Source organism: Microcaecilia unicolor, chromosome 1 (genome assembly GCF_901765095.1).
Source record: "Microcaecilia unicolor chromosome 1, aMicUni1.1, whole genome shotgun sequence".
Lineage (NCBI taxonomy): Eukaryota > Metazoa > Chordata > Amphibia > Gymnophiona > Siphonopidae > Microcaecilia > Microcaecilia unicolor.
Genome location: NC_044031.1, coordinates 22,935,266 through 22,950,650, shown reverse-complemented (window position 1 = coordinate 22,950,650; position 15,385 = coordinate 22,935,266). Strand labels below are relative to the sequence as shown.

Genomic DNA, 15,385 nt, shown 5'->3' with positions numbered 1-15,385 from the left:
TTTTCGGCCGGCGGGGGTGGGGCAAATGGCGACAGAGGCGGGGTTTGACACGCTTTTGGGCGGGGCGATGACGGTGGGGGTGGGGCTGATAACGGCGGGGGTGGGGGGTGTGCGGTTTTTGGGCGGGTTTTGAGCGGTTTTGTGTGGGAATTTTTTTTTTTTATATGGCAACCCTGGATGTAAACAATACACACAGAGCAAATGCCACCAAGGGAGCATACAGGATGCAGGATTACCATGGAAACAGAGAGAAACCTCAGAGGCCTGCACTAGCCTCAAAATGTAACATTTCTCACAGAAACATGAAGTCAACAGCCCTAAGCCTAACTAAACAAACTGCACTGCCATGCTCTGAGAAAGGGAAAGAGTAAAAAACCTAGAGTAGGATCCCTAATCCTGATCCCTTTCTCCCTTCCATTAATGATGTACACACACCCTGAACCTCATTAAGGAGGGTCCAGAAATATTCTTAGTGAAAATCACCTACAGAAGACTTTCAGATAGTCAGTACTTTCCAAGCTGCAGCTTAAGGCTCTCACTGCCACAGCACAGCTCCAGGGGACTAATGGGTCTCCGACCTCGCCCCTGGAAAGCTGTGGAAGACTCAAAGTTGTGGGAGACCCGAGGACTCCCTCAGGAGTCTGCAAACCTCCCCAGGCCTCCTTTCTTAGAAGCCCTTAAATAACCAATATGAAGAAACTGGATCCACACCAGTTCCCCAGTCACATTTCTGAAAAGTCTGCATACAAAACTGCCTGAATTGCAAGCACATCAGGGCCCTGGGGAGCACTGGGGCTTCAGCATTGCCATGTGGAATGGCAAGAAAGATGGTGCCATCAAGTGCGCACGCACACCCAAGAAAACAACTGCCCTGCACCCCCCAAAATGAGCTGGGAGGGAAGGAGCACACCGCTCCCCGGAGTTGGGCTGTACAGTGGAACTCCAGCACGGGAAACTGCAGCAGCCCAGTGGCTCCCACACTGGGAGCCGCTTTTGCTCTGCCCACTGGCGCAGATAGGATAGTGAGTACTCACCCCCTCGGGAATCGCTGACACATGCCAAGCCGGTCCTCACACCATTCAGCTGGTACTGCAAGCCGGAATGAGCTTGCCATGCTGGACAAATCTCAGACTGAGATTTCTTTTTTCTTTTTTTTTTTTAAGGCAGGAGAGGACGCCAGAGCAAAAGAAACCTCAGACTAATTTTAAAGTCAGGAGAGTGAGAACCACAAACCCCAGTCAGGCAGAGAAGAGGGGTTGAAGGGGGTAGGGAGGTGTGCCAGGTGTGCACCCAAGTCCCATGACCGGGACACCTCAGACCCCAGCAATTCAACTAGACCCAGGGGACCAGGCCAGGAGCCAATCAATCCACAGCTTCAGGGATCCATGGAATTGTACTTCCCAGCCATTTCTGCAGCCTAAAGTGAACCGCCCTCCAGAATGCACGGACTTTGACACAACCCCACCATATGTGCCCCACTGTGCCTTTATGCCCGCACTTCCTCCAACACATTCCCGGGGCCAACGGAAACATCCTCTGCAAACGGGCAAGTGTAAGGTACACTTATATAGTACTTTCACTGCGTTCTCCTGCATGGGAACATGAGTCGATACCTCTACTGCACTTCTTTCTATTCTCTCCCATTCAGGCTCTCCCAAATTCACACCCAGTTCCCTTTCCCAGCTTTGCCTATGCTCACCACTACAAGGTGATTGTTTACTTATGATGAGGTATAGGTGACTGATCACTTCTCACACATCTCTTCTAGCTCTGATGTTTGACATTGTATCACCTCCCGCACCGCTTTAGTCTGAAGGAAGTGTGCTAATTGACAGTATGCAAATTCACCCCCCTCTATCCCCGGGTACCTGTCCTTCAATGCATTAAAAGACAACAGTGAATCCCCATCAAACATTTGACCCCAGTTTCGCACCCCTACCTCATACCATTTAGTAAAGGTCCCCTTTGTAGTGTCTGGTAAAAATAAAGGATTAAAAGCTATAGGAGTGCTATGGGTAAGGATGCACTGTCTCTTAGGGAATAAACTGTCCCAGTAGTAAAGTGTCACCGCTATGGAGGGGCAGGCTCACTCCTCCAGGATTCTAAAAGGCTTCGGTAGCCACATGAGTGCGTTCAGCGGTGTCTCACCTAAGGAATGTTGTTCTATATGCACCCACTGTCGATCCGGGTAATCTTGGTGCCATTCAAGTGCAGCTTTCCCTTGTGCTGCTCTGTAATACCAGGTGAGATTGAGTACCCCCATCCCCACCCTCTTCCGTTCCTTATATAACAGGGCCCTTGCTAACCTTGGATGCTTTCCTGCCCAGACGAACTGCACTAACTTATCTTGTAAGGAAGCTATAAATCGCCTGGGCATCATCACAGGCAGCACCTGAAAAAGGTACAGCAGGCGGGGTAGTATGTTCATTTTGAGAATAGCTATTCTTCCAAACCATGAGACTCCCAAATCTCCCCATCGCTCTAGATCCTCCCCAATAGTTTTGCCTAAACCTTTATAGTTAGCATTAAAGAGTTCCGAGAACTCCCCAGTCAGGTTAACCCCTAAGTACCTGATTTGTTTATGGGCCCATCGGAAGGAAGAGGAGATCTTTAAGGATTCCACCACGTCATCTGGGAGTGTCACATTCAAAGCCTCTGATTTTGCCATGTTAACTTTGAATCCCGACACTGCAGAGTAGTCCTCTATTATACTCTCGACATGTGGAAAGGTGTCTAGAGGCCGAGATATCAGCAGCAAAACATCATCCGCGAAAAGGGCCATTTTGTGGATTCTATCTGCTATTCTGACTCCCGAGATATTAGGATCCAGGCGTACATGAGCCGCAAAGGGCTCCATCACCATAGCAAACAACAGGGGTGACAAAGGGCACCCCTGTCTGGTACCTCTGTACAACGTGAACATCTCGGAATTACCACCGTTGACCCGGACACAGGCCCTTGGGGATTCATAAAAGGCCTGAATCCACCTCCGAAATTGTACCCCAAACCTCATAGTTTCCAAGACCTTATACATAAAGGGCCAGTGAACCCGGTCAAAGGCTTTTTCCGCGTCAAGACTTAGAAGACAGAGCGGTTTCTTATTTCTCTTTGCCAGGTACATGATGTCCACCACTCTCCTAATATTGTCCATCGCTTTTCGGTAGGAGACAAATCCCACCTGATCAGGATGGATGAGCACTGGGAGAATAGGAGCCAACCTACTTGCCAACACCTTAGCCAGGATTTTTACATCTGCATTTAGGACCGATATAGGTCTATAAGAACCACATTCATGATGATCTTTACCTGGCTTAGGTAGTACCGCTATCCATGCCTCCATCATGGACATCGGCAAGGGCTCCCCCCTCCCCACCTTATTAAACAAGTCTGCTAAGAGGGGAGCTAATTCTGGGGCGAATTTTTTTATAAAACTCATTTGGCGAGCCATCCAGCCCAGGTGATTTGCTTGAGGGTAAGCTACTGATAGCCTCCTGAATTTCCTTAGGGGTAACCGGTTCATCTAGCAATGCTTGTTGCTGAGGACTCAAAGAAGACAGTTCACTATCTTGTAAATATTGGTCTACCAGCTCCAGAGGGGGGTTAAGTTCCTGAGCATACAAAGCCTGGTAAAATTCCCCAAATCGTTTACGAATTTGGTCAGATTTATCTAGATCTCTCCCTCCTGCCTCTCGTATCTTTAGGATGGTCGGCTCAACTTTTTGCCTACGCAACCTTGTGGCCAGAAGGCGCCCCCCTTGTTGCCAAATTCGTATGAGTTCACTCTATTCTTTGCTTGTAACAAGCTAAGTTGCTCAGAATAGATGGAGTCTAGCAGCGCTAGCTGTGCATGAAGCTCCCGCAAAACTCGTGCAGACCCATTGGCTTTGTGCTGTGCCTCTAGCATGCGGATACTCTCCATACAGCGCGCTGTGTCCTACGGATCTTTGACTTTTTGCTTGCCAATTGCAGGAAATAACCCCGGGACACTGCTTTCAGGGCATCCCATATCGTGCTGAGTGACGGCCCTGACTCCAAGTTAAATTCAAGATATTCTTTTAGCATCTTCTTATATCCCTCCACCGCTTCCCCTTCCTCCAAGAGACCAACATTCAATGTCCATTTTTATCCTTGTGCTCTGCTCTGATATTTGGTAGGGTTACCTACACCGGTGCATGGTCCGAGATGGTCATGTTCAATATCCCCGCTTCAGGTCCCCTCTCTACTAATGTGGCATCTAAGAAAATGTAATTGATGCGTGAGTAGGAGTTGTGGACTGGTGAATAAAATGTATAATCTTGCTCACTCTGATATTTCAACCTCCACAAGTCCAATGTGCCTAGTGATTGCGCTAGAGATCTCAGAGCCAGTGAGTCCTTCTGACCCTTGGTTCTAGGAGCTCCTGTGCGGTCTAAGCTCAAGTTCATCACGGTATTGAAATCCCCACCAATAACAAGGGATCCCTGAGTAAAACTAGTCAAGGAGTTTCTAACCCTCTCAATAAAGCTCGCCTGTCCTACGTTGGGCACATATATAGATGCAATTGTTAGGTCCACTTGGGCAATTCTAATATGCAGGAAGATATAACGCCCACCCGGGTCCCTCTTTACCTTAATCACCTGTGCCCCAACCGATGCATGTATTAGTATCGAACTCCCCCCTTCTTTGACTCTGCTGCCGATGCAGAGTGCGCCACTGGGTATTCTGAATGGGAAAGAAGTCTTTCATGTCTGCCCCTCAAATGTGTTTCCTGCAGGACAGCTACTTGTGGCCTTAACTGTGTCAATTCTTTGTAAAACTTCTGTCGTTTCTGTGGCATGTTTAACCCCTTTACGTTATAGGAGAGAATCTTTAAGTCTGTACCCATCACAAGTTATTTAAGCAAGACTGGTCAGTAGCATCCTTTCGTGACACCTCTGTACAGTACTGCATTGTTTTGCACCCGTGGTCCTAGCCATGTCCACCCCCCCTCCCCTTCTAACATCCCCCCCCATCCGTTCTCCCCCCTTACACCCCCCCTATCCCAACCATTCACACCACCTGAAAGACCCATATCCTCCAAATGGGAATTGAGGAAGCTACCCATCAGCCACACAGCCCCACATCCAACCCCCCCCCACCCCCACCAGGTCTTAAACATTAATTGATTCCCCATTCCCCCCCACCCACCCCTAGCTCCCATCCAGTCACCTTATATTTCAACATAAGTCGTGCCCATCAACTTAGCCGACTCAATGTTCCCCTCCCCCCCCCCGAGTGTTAAGCTTATAGCTAAAAGCAGATCCTTCACTAGCTGAACAGTCTGCAGGCCAAGATCAGCTTTTCCGGCGGCCCTTGGGTGCGTTCTCCTAAAGTGTGCTCTCTCCATTCACCATGGCCCTTGAAACACTGTCCCAGCTCCCTTGTCAAACCTGTGCAGTCCAGCTCAACGCTTCTGGCTACTTCTCTTGGAAGATTCTGGGACTCTTTGCCACCGTTGAAGCTTCGCTCTCGTAGCGGGCGCCACCGCCCCAGGTGGGGTCTTCGCGGAAACAAGGTCAGCAGCATGCAAGGCCTCCCATGCCTCCTGTAAGGTTTGTACCCTATGCTTATTACCCTTCAGGGTGAAGTTTAGTGAGAAAGGGAATCCCCATATGTATTGTATCTGATGTTTGCTCAGGGACTCCAGCGCCGGTCTCATCTGCCTTCTTAACTGGAGAGTGTATTGCGAAAGGTCTTGATAGACCTGTATCTGGGCTCTGCCATACTCCAGAGTCTTTGTCTTTCTTGCAGCCGACAAGACCTTTTCTTTGATTTCATATTTATGGAACCGCACAATTATATCACGTGTTTGCTGCTCCTTTCGCGCACCCAGTGCTCTGTGCGCTCTGTCCAATTCACACCGCAACTCTCCCTCATCGGGGCCTAGCAACGTGGAGCACAGTGTTTTCACTATCTCCGCCACGTTTTCCGTCTCGCCACCTTCAGGGACACCGCGAAAGCGAAGGTTATTCCTCCATCCCCGGTTCTCAATATCATCCAATTTGTATTCCAGGTGAGCGTTTTTATGTTCCATCTCTTGCAGCAGAGTGGCATTTTTATTTAAAGTGTCAGTGTGTTCGTCTATTTTCAATTCTGCCTCCTCCACTCTTCCTCCCAATTCTCTGAGATCTGCGCTGAGCGTGTCCATCCGCTCTAATATTTCATCTTTAGACTGCTTGATCTCCGTCTGGATATTGGAGAGAAACCTGCGGAGTTCGCCGGACATGCCTTTTATTGAAGGGGGGCTTGCGCTTCAGACATGGAAAGTGCAGAATCCGAATCCGACGGGGAGGCGCGCTCAGGCGACTCGCGGTTTTTGGCGGCCTTGCTCAGCATACTTTTCTCTGCCCTTTCCGCCTCTTTTTTCCGCGTGGAAGCTGCTTTACTCGTGTCTCCAGGTATTTAAAGGAGGGATCCGCTCGCTTTTGCTAAATTTTTCTCCCGTTAGGTCGCTATTTTACCCGGTGTTTCGGTAGTGGGAGAGGGAGCTCTGAGGCTAGGCTGCCATGCTATCCGATGACGTCACTTCCTCGTGCGAACACCTTTTGATGGACTCTGACGCCGACATCGGCCCTAAGACCGTCTCCCAGCCTAGCGCTCACGTACCTCTGAAGCCTAGAACTCTGAGGACTGAGAAAACACTGCTTAACCTGCAGGGATCTGTGTTTGTGTCTCTGTGAAGTTTTTTTTTTTTTTTTTTTAAAGAGGCAGGTGAGAAACACCGACAGACGAATCCCTAAGAAGCAGTAGGCTGGTGGGGGAGAGACAGGTAGGGACCTGGCACCACCAGGTGTAACCCCAATGTGCGCAAAGCACCTCAACCCCAAATCAAACTCAACAACCCCCAAGGGAATGGGATAGGAGCCAAATCACTTCAGAGCTGCACAGCATGTCTCTTCACCTGCTAGATAGAGAGAATACTAAAGTTGCTGGTTGCACATGCCCTCTTGTGGGCGAACTTCGGTGTTCTCTCTATCTAACCTGCTAGTGGAGGGACATAACCCACAAGTCTCTGGATTCATCTGGGGACACTATGGAAGCCTACTCCTTAACGAACCCCACCATTTGACTCTCCCGTTGTAGTTTGAAGTGGGTCGCTAACCCAATTGCTCTTGTTGGGCAGTTTTTCCCAGCTCTGTCATCCTTTGTTTATACCTTTCTTTTATTGTAATTTTTCTTGAACTACTGTAAGCCACATTGTGCCTGCGCTTGTGGGAAAATGTGGGATAGAAATGCACCAAAATAAATAAATAAATAGATGATTAAACTATCAGTGACTCAAGTTAATGTTCACTCCGTGTAATTTAATAATACATTGGAGATCTGAATACGAAGATCCCACTCACATAGGGCTGCTTGTCTTCTTGACTTTGGACTTAATGTTCTGAATGACATAATTCATAGAACAGGGTAGAGGGGGACGGATGGGGGAATGGGGGTCTGATCCAGGGCCGTGCCTAGGGTCTCTGGCGCCCCCCTGCAGACTATCAGTTGGCGCCCCCCCCCCCCCGTGAAAATGATCACGCCCCCCCCCCCATGAAAATGATCGCTCACCACTTGCCACACTGAAAGGAATTGTCAGCAATATTCTTAGAAACAAATTGCTATACATTGCAAAATAAGATAGCAGATGTAAATTCTCAAAGTGGACATATTCCAAACGCTAAAATGAAAATAAAATAATTTTTTTCTACCTTTGTTGTCTGGTGACTTTCTTTTTTCAATCATGCTGGTCCAGTATCTGATTCTGCTGCTATATGTCCTCTTAACTCCATTTCCAGGGCTTCCTTTCCATTTATTTCTTTACTTTTCTCCTTTCTTCTTCATTTCTTGCTCTATATCCATTTCCAGCAATTTCTCCTCTCTCCCTGGGTCCTGCCCTCCCATCCATGTCCATTCTTGTCCCTCTCTGCCCTTCCCTCCTCCATCCATAGCCAGCAATCCTCCTCTCTCCCCTCCCCTCCATTTCCAGCAATTTGTCCTCTCCCTGGGCCCCCATGTCCATCCTTGTCCCTCTCTGCCCTTCCCTCCTCCATCCATAGCCAGCAATCCTTGCCTCCTCTATCCCCTCCCCTCCATTTCCAGCAATTTGTCCTCTCCTTGGGCCCTGCCCTCCCATCCATGCCTCTCTGCCCTTCCCTCCGCACCCTGGGGCCTTTAAATCTTTTACTTCCGGTCGCAGCAGCGTCAGTGAAAGCGGCGCGCTGCCGACGTCTCCCTTCCCTTTGCGCTCTTGGTTCCCTCAGTGTCCGCCTTCTTCTGACGTCAGAAGAAGGCAGGACACTGAGGGAACCAACGAGTGCAAGGCAAGGGAGACGTCGACAGCAGTGGCGTAGCTAGGGTAGTTGACACCCGGGGCCGGTCATTGTTTAACACCCCCCCCCCCCCCCAAATCCAGTACTAGGCATACCGAGAATACAAACACTCACGACCTATAGAGCAATTTTACCATACCATAAGCAGTCGTTTCTACGAGTCACACAAGGGAAAGGAAAGCATCTTAAACACTAGTGAGCACTAGAACATCAATTCACCTATTGTAAAACGAAAACAGACAGATTAGTACAGATCGTCGATCCTGCACAGTCAATGCCAACCGAAAGCCATGTCTTTTTCACAAATAGATACACCCTAATCCACTATAGAATAAGTAATCATAAACTTTCTATTTAGACAAAAATTAAACTGAACCCCCGATGCCAGACTCTGTATACAATGCAACACCACAGAAACAGAAACTGTCCCCTAGTACTGTGCAAAATATAAAGACAGCAGATGTAAATTTGAAAAAACTAACAAATACCAATCACCACTTTACAAATTAACAAATAGAAATAAAACAAATACAGAAAATAAAATAATACCATTTTATTGGACTAATACATTTAGCTTCCAGAGGCCAAAATCTCCTTCCTCAGGTCAATACAGTATAGTGCTGTTACAGTATCCTATCCTGATCTGAGGAAGGGGGTTTTGTTCTCTGAAAGTTAAGTCAAAATGTATTAAAATTAGTCCAATAAAAAGATTACCTTATTTACATGTTCTATTTATAAACATTTATTAACACAGCTAAAATACTATATCCTAAAGCAAAATAATAAAAATATATATTTACAGTTTGTTGTCTTTGGTTTCTGCTTTCCTCATCTTCTTTTCACCGTCTTCCTTCCATCCAGCATCTGTCTTCGCTCTCTCTCTGCTCTCCAGTGTCTGCCCTCTCTAATGTTCCTTCCATCCACATCTGCCCTCTATTTCTGCTCCTTCCATCCACCATCTGCCCCAGTCTGCCATCTCTCTCTCCCCCTTCCATCCACCATCTGCCCTCTCTCTCTCCTTTCCCTCTAGCATTTGCCCTCTATCTCTGCCCCCTTCCATCCACTTTCTGCTCTTTCACTCCCTTCTATCCACTGTCTGCCCTTTCTCTCTGCTCCTTCGATTCACCATTTGCCCTCTCTCTTTCCCCCTCCCATCCATTCAGGGTCTGCCCTCCCTCTCACTCCCCATTCCATCCAGGATCTATCCCCCCTCTCTCACTGCCCCCTCTTTTCGGCTCCCAGTTCCCACCTGCGGCTGCCCCTAGTTCCAGATCCATTGATTCTCCCATCCACCCCTGCCCCAGGCATGACCCCATTCTCCCTCCTGCTCACTTTTCAGACCCCAGTTCCAGCTCCATGCCCCTTCTCCCATCTGTCTCCCACCCAGTCCCTTCTGCCCATCCGAGTCCCCCTCACCCCATCTGTCTCCCACCCAGTCCCTTCTGCTATCCAAGTGCCCCGCACCCTCACCCCATCATCTGTCTCCCACCCAGTCCCTTCTGCCCATCCGAGTCCCCCTCACCCCATCTGTCTCCCACCTAGTCCCTTCTGCTATCCAAGTGCCCCCCACCCTCACCCCATCTGTCTCCCACCCAGTCCCTTCTGCCCATCCGAGTCCCCCTCACCCCATCTGGCTCCCACCCAGTCCCTTCTGCTATCCAAGTGCCCCCCACTCTCACCCCATCTGTCTCCCACCCAGTCCCTTCTGCCCATCCGAGTCCCCCTCACCCCATCTGGCTCCCACCCAGTCCCTTCTGCCCATCCGAGTCCCCCTCACCCCATCTGGCTCCCACCCAGTCCCTTCTGCTATCCAAGTGCCCCCCACCCTCACCCCATCTGTCTCCCACCCAGTCCCTTCTGCCCATCCGAGTCCCCCTCACCCCATCTGGCTCCCACCCAGTCCCTTCTGCTATCCAAGTGCCCCCCACCCTCACCCCATCTGTCTCCCACCCAGTCCCTTCTGCCCATCCGAGTCCCCCTCACCCCATCTGGCTCCCACCCAGTCCCTTCTGCCCATCCGAGTCCCCCTCACCCCATCTGTCTCCCACCCAGTCCCTTCTGCTATCGGAGTCCTCCCCCACCTTCACGGTCACCCCATCTGTCCCCCACCCTCACCCTGCCTCGTCTTCTCCCTGCCACCCGTTTTTAAAAAGAAATTGCCGACGCGCTAGCGAGCGCAGCACCTCGTGTGGAAGTAAAAGAAGCGAATCCGATCATCTCATTGGGCCTTCCTTCACTGTCCCGCCCTAGAGGAAATAGGAAGTTGCGTCAGAGGAGGGCGGGACAGTGAGGGAAGGCCCAATGAGATGATCGGATCCACTTCCTTTACTTCCACACGAGGTGCTGCGCTCGCTATCGCGTCGGCAAATAAATTTAAAGGGCTGGTGCGGGGGGGGTGCCAGGATGAAGACAGCGGGAGCGGCGGCACCCCCCTTTCTGGTGACACCCGGGGCGACCAAAAGATTTAAAGGCCTCGGCGGGGCGAGGGTAAGCTCCGCGGCGGCGCCCTCCAGAGGTGGGCGCCCCCCTGCGGCGCTTACCTCGCTTACCGCATCGGCACGGCCCTGGTCTGATCTACTTTTCTGTGTATTTGCAAAATGTGCTTTTCATCTGTTGTTATATAGCAATAAAGAGGTTTCACCATAAATAAAATAGATCTCTGCCCCTGTCTAAGGGCCTGAGTACCTCATTCCTGCTCAAAGACAAGCCACACTTCATCTCAGACTTTTACCCCACTCACCTGAGCAGTTGCTTTTCCCAGTTTCTCTTTCTTCTGGTCCCGGTTCATCCCTGATATACGGCTCTTCCCCTTGTTCAATGTGGGATATAATGTCAGGAATGACGGTCGTAGAGCCTGTTCCTGGGGTTAAGAAAACTGCATTAGGTTTCCCAAAACCAGCAAGAGGGGCATTTTTGATAAGACGTCTAAAACCAACAACGTCCAAAATTCAAGTGATAAACATAGCGAAAAATATATATCGTTTTGTTTCAAAAATGGCCATTTGCTAGACTTTGTGGTACTCAGTGTGTCTATCTTTTTGGACTTAAAAAAAAAAAGTCTTAATGAAAAACGCACAAAATCAAGTCATTGGGACGTATTGGGGGGGGGGGGGAGGATTTTTAATACACTGGCCACACAGACATCCCATCAGAGCAGTGGGGTATCCTAGGGGGCACTGCAGTGCACTTCACATAAAAGGTTCCAGGTACACATTTCACCATTACCCCCCCCCCCCCCAAAACCTAGTGTGTACACCACTACGACAGCCCTTGTGGATGCAGATATCACCTATAAGTGGGTACAGTAGGTTTTTGGTGGGTTTTGGAGGGCTCACACTTTCCACCACGTGTACCAATGGGATATGGGCCTGGATTCCCTTCTCTACAGTGCACTGTACCGACCTCTAGGTGACTGCAGGGACCTGCTTGCTGCTGTAATAGGACTGGCCATAGCGTATGAAACTGTCTCTTTCACTTCTTTGTGGGGTAGGAGGGGGGTCACACTTTAATCCCTCCAGTGGTCATTTAGGGAACCTTTTTGTGACTCAGTCGTGATTAAAACAGATACTGACCAAAAAGTCTAACTTTTAGGCCTTGATGTTTTTGCTTTGTTCAATTATGACAGAAAAATGTCCAAGGGTTGCAAACACCCAAATCATGGACGTAGTTTGTGGGGAGGGGGACATTTCCCCTTAACCCCCAAATGAGCTGCCACCCGAGTGGAAATCCTTGGGATTGTGACCCCATTTTTCCTGCCTGGCATTGCCCTGACTGAGTGGTGCAGCTGCAGGCAGAATCTCTCTTTCTCTCCTTCCAGCCCTGCAGCATCTGGTATCGCTCCCCCGCCCCCCATGTCTTCCAATCCCACCCCCCAGCTGCCGGCAGCCTCAGCAAGAAAGAAGTATGCACACTGCTTTAATGCTTTACGCCTGCCCCAGAAGTCTTCCTCTCCGTCAGCTTCCTGTTCCTGCTTAGGTGGGAAACTGTAGGAGAGAGAAGGGCTTCAGGAGCAGGTCTAAAGCAGCGGGCGTACTGCTTTCTCGTTGAGGCTACCGGTGGCTCGGGGGACTGGAAGACTCGGTGAGGGGGCCACGGGGCTAGAAGGAGAGAAGGGAAAATTAGGTTCTTACCTTGGTAATTTTCTTTCCTTTAGTCACAGCTGATGAATCCATTAACTGATGGGTTGTATCCGCCTACCAGCAGGTGGAGATAGAGAACACTGAAAAACCACAGTGACCCTTGGACGGCTAGCCCCTTCTGCCTTCAGTATTTGAAATTTCCAAAGCAGGAAGTGACGTCACCGAGTGGCATGGTTGCTTAAAAGCGGAGCTCCGTGTAACCCGCGGGCAGAAGGTGAAAAACAGCCCATTTTAAATAGCAGGATTGCCGCCACCAGAGTGCGGAGGAGCGAGTGGCAGAGAGGGGGGTAAAAAGCTGGATGCAGGCAGAGACGGAGAAGCTAGATTTTGCCCGCTTTGCATACTCTTCGGCACCGCGAGGGAAAAACAAAATGTTGGCCGAGCCGCACAGCCGGCAAGAGCGAGCACAGCATACCACCCCCCCCCCCCCCCCCCCGCAGAGATAACACCTCCGATGGCCGCTGGCACAGGCACGGACCAAGGGGGACCTGCGGAAGAGCTGGGGCCAGAATGGAAGCAATGGCTGCGAGAAATCAGGTCAGATTTAAAAGACATGAGAGGCAAGCTGGGGACTCTTGGGGCGGACCTGAAGGGTGAGATACGGGAGCTCGGGTCCAGGCTTGAAGAGGCAGAAACTAGACTGGACTCCCACTCAGAGACTATTGGTGCCCTGGATCACCAAATTGCAGAAATGCAATTGGCACAGCAATAGGTCCTGAAGAATCGCAGCCGCAGATGCAATCTGTGGTTTCGGGGACTGCCGGAGACCCCCGCCTACTCAAATTGCGAGGAGACGGTACAAAAGCTAGTAAGTGACCTCCTGACAGCAAGCGGCACGGAGATAGAGCCTGCGTTGATATACCTGGAGAGGGCCCGTCGAGCGTTCGGATCCCCATGGGCTAATCTACCTAAGGACATAATAGTTTGCTTCCGAGATTATAAGATGAAGGAGCAAGTGGCAAAAGTGGCGCGGCACACCCCGAACTTTAAGTGGGACACGTATGAGGTGGAAGTCTACCAGGACTTAGCTGCTATTACACTAAAGCGCAGAGCGGAACTCAAGCCAGTTACTCAAAGACTACAAGATATGGGAATCCATTATAAATGGAGGCCCCCCTTCGCCCTAGTTTTCTACAAGGAAGGAGTGTGGTAGCCGTGTTAGTCCACTCTCACTGTGAAGTCACTGGTACAGTCATCCACAAAGGAAAGATATTCAACATAAAGGAATCTTTCACTTGCTCATCTTCCAATGTGGTATATATCATTCAGTGTAAAAAATGTAATGAAGGATGCTATATTGGAGAAACAGGCCAGATGCTTAAGAGAAGATTCAATTTACATAGACATCACATGAACAATATTGGTGCCAGTAGGGCTCCCACCCCTGTTGGTCAGCATTTTACAGGACCAGGACACTGTACCAGTGACTTCACAATGAGAATCCTGAAAGGTAACTTTAAAACCATACAAGAACGTAAGACCTTTGAAGTCAGAATGATTGAATATTTTAACACCCAACAGAAAGGACTTAACAAGGATCTGGGGTTCCTATCCTATTATAAACCATAAAGCTGTATTTCTCTGTTGATCACCCCACCCCTCACCTATCCACACCCATCCTGTTAGAATATCAATGATATGCTTTGATGTCCCCATGCATACCTCCTACCCACCCCCATCCTCCCACCCTGTCAGACTGTCATAGTAATGCTTGAATGTTTTCACTTATATACACTGTCAGCTAGCTCATTTGCTTATTTCCGATCTGACGAAGAAGGGCAACCTTCGAAAGCTAATGAAGAAATGTATTAAGTTATGTCCAATAAAAAAGGTATCATCTTATTTTCTGCCCGTCAACCAGTTCCTAATCCAGTTCACCACTTCGGGTCCTATCTTCAGCCCGTCTAGTTTATTCAAGAGCCTCCTGTGGGGAACCGTGTCAAAAGCTTTGCTGAAATCTAAGTAGATTATGTGGACCTGCAAACATGCTCAGACTTATTGGATTGAGGTGCTGAAATTTATTACGGAGGTTACTGGGGTGACATACCCAATGAAAATGGACCACTGTTTACTACATTTCAAACCTCAGGGGGTTCAGAATCCTATACACCAATTTGCTGGCCAAGTATTTGTGGCAAGTAAGATGGTTCTAGCTGCAGCTTGGAAGCAACCATCACTCCCTGGCCTTCAGAGAATCCTGCATGATGTCGAAACTCACGGCGATGCGGACTGGCCATCTGGTGCAACGTAAGAAAATTTGGAACCCTTATGAACAATGGTTAACCTCACCACACATCTCTGGACAGTAATATATAACACTATGTTGTGACAGATAGAGCTGTCAGAACTCCTGGGAGGGGGGAGGGTGATACGGATGACAAGGCTTGATTTGTGGAACTATTTTGGATGATTTCTGACTAGCTAATGTTAGCTAAAGACACCCACAGGAATCTGTGTCTTTAGTGTTTAGCATGCGCTAAAAACGCTAGCGCGCTCTTAGCGCTGCTTAGTAAACAAGGCCCATAGTTTTTAATAATTATAATTGTTAGATCTCTCTTAATTATCTATTGCAATTCCAGACTGTGCCAGTTTTTCTTTAACTTGCTATCCGTGTTGGACTAATTTTTTTTTGGAACATGCAGAATATAAGAATAAATGTTATTATTATTACCTGACACCTTTAATAAATATTATTTTCACTCACCTTAATCCACTGTGTGACTCTGTTCTATCTAGGCTCCGGGCCTTCCTCATTCACATTACCACAGTGAGTTTTACTTTTACATATTAGAAGGTTTTATTTTCTATAGATTTTTCTTCAGTTTATTGAGGATACAAAGGTATTGTAACATCCTCATTTTTGTTTTCCATTCCTTTCCTAATAATACCTAACATTCTATTTGCTTTCTTAGC

The 15,385-nt window shown here is 48.9% G+C and overlaps 1 protein-coding gene across 1 annotated transcript in view; it reads right to left on the bottom strand.

Moving 5' to 3' along the window:
• Positions 1-15,385, bottom strand: part of LOC115463439 (oocyte zinc finger protein XlCOF6-like) — an 87,135-nt gene that overhangs the window by 70,230 nt on the left and 1,520 nt on the right. The window contains exon 2 of the mRNA XM_030193937.1: positions 11,074-11,193. Within this exon, the coding sequence (XP_030049797.1) occupies positions 11,074-11,193 (120 nt within the window). The remainder of the gene's footprint in view (positions 1-11,073; positions 11,194-15,385) is intronic.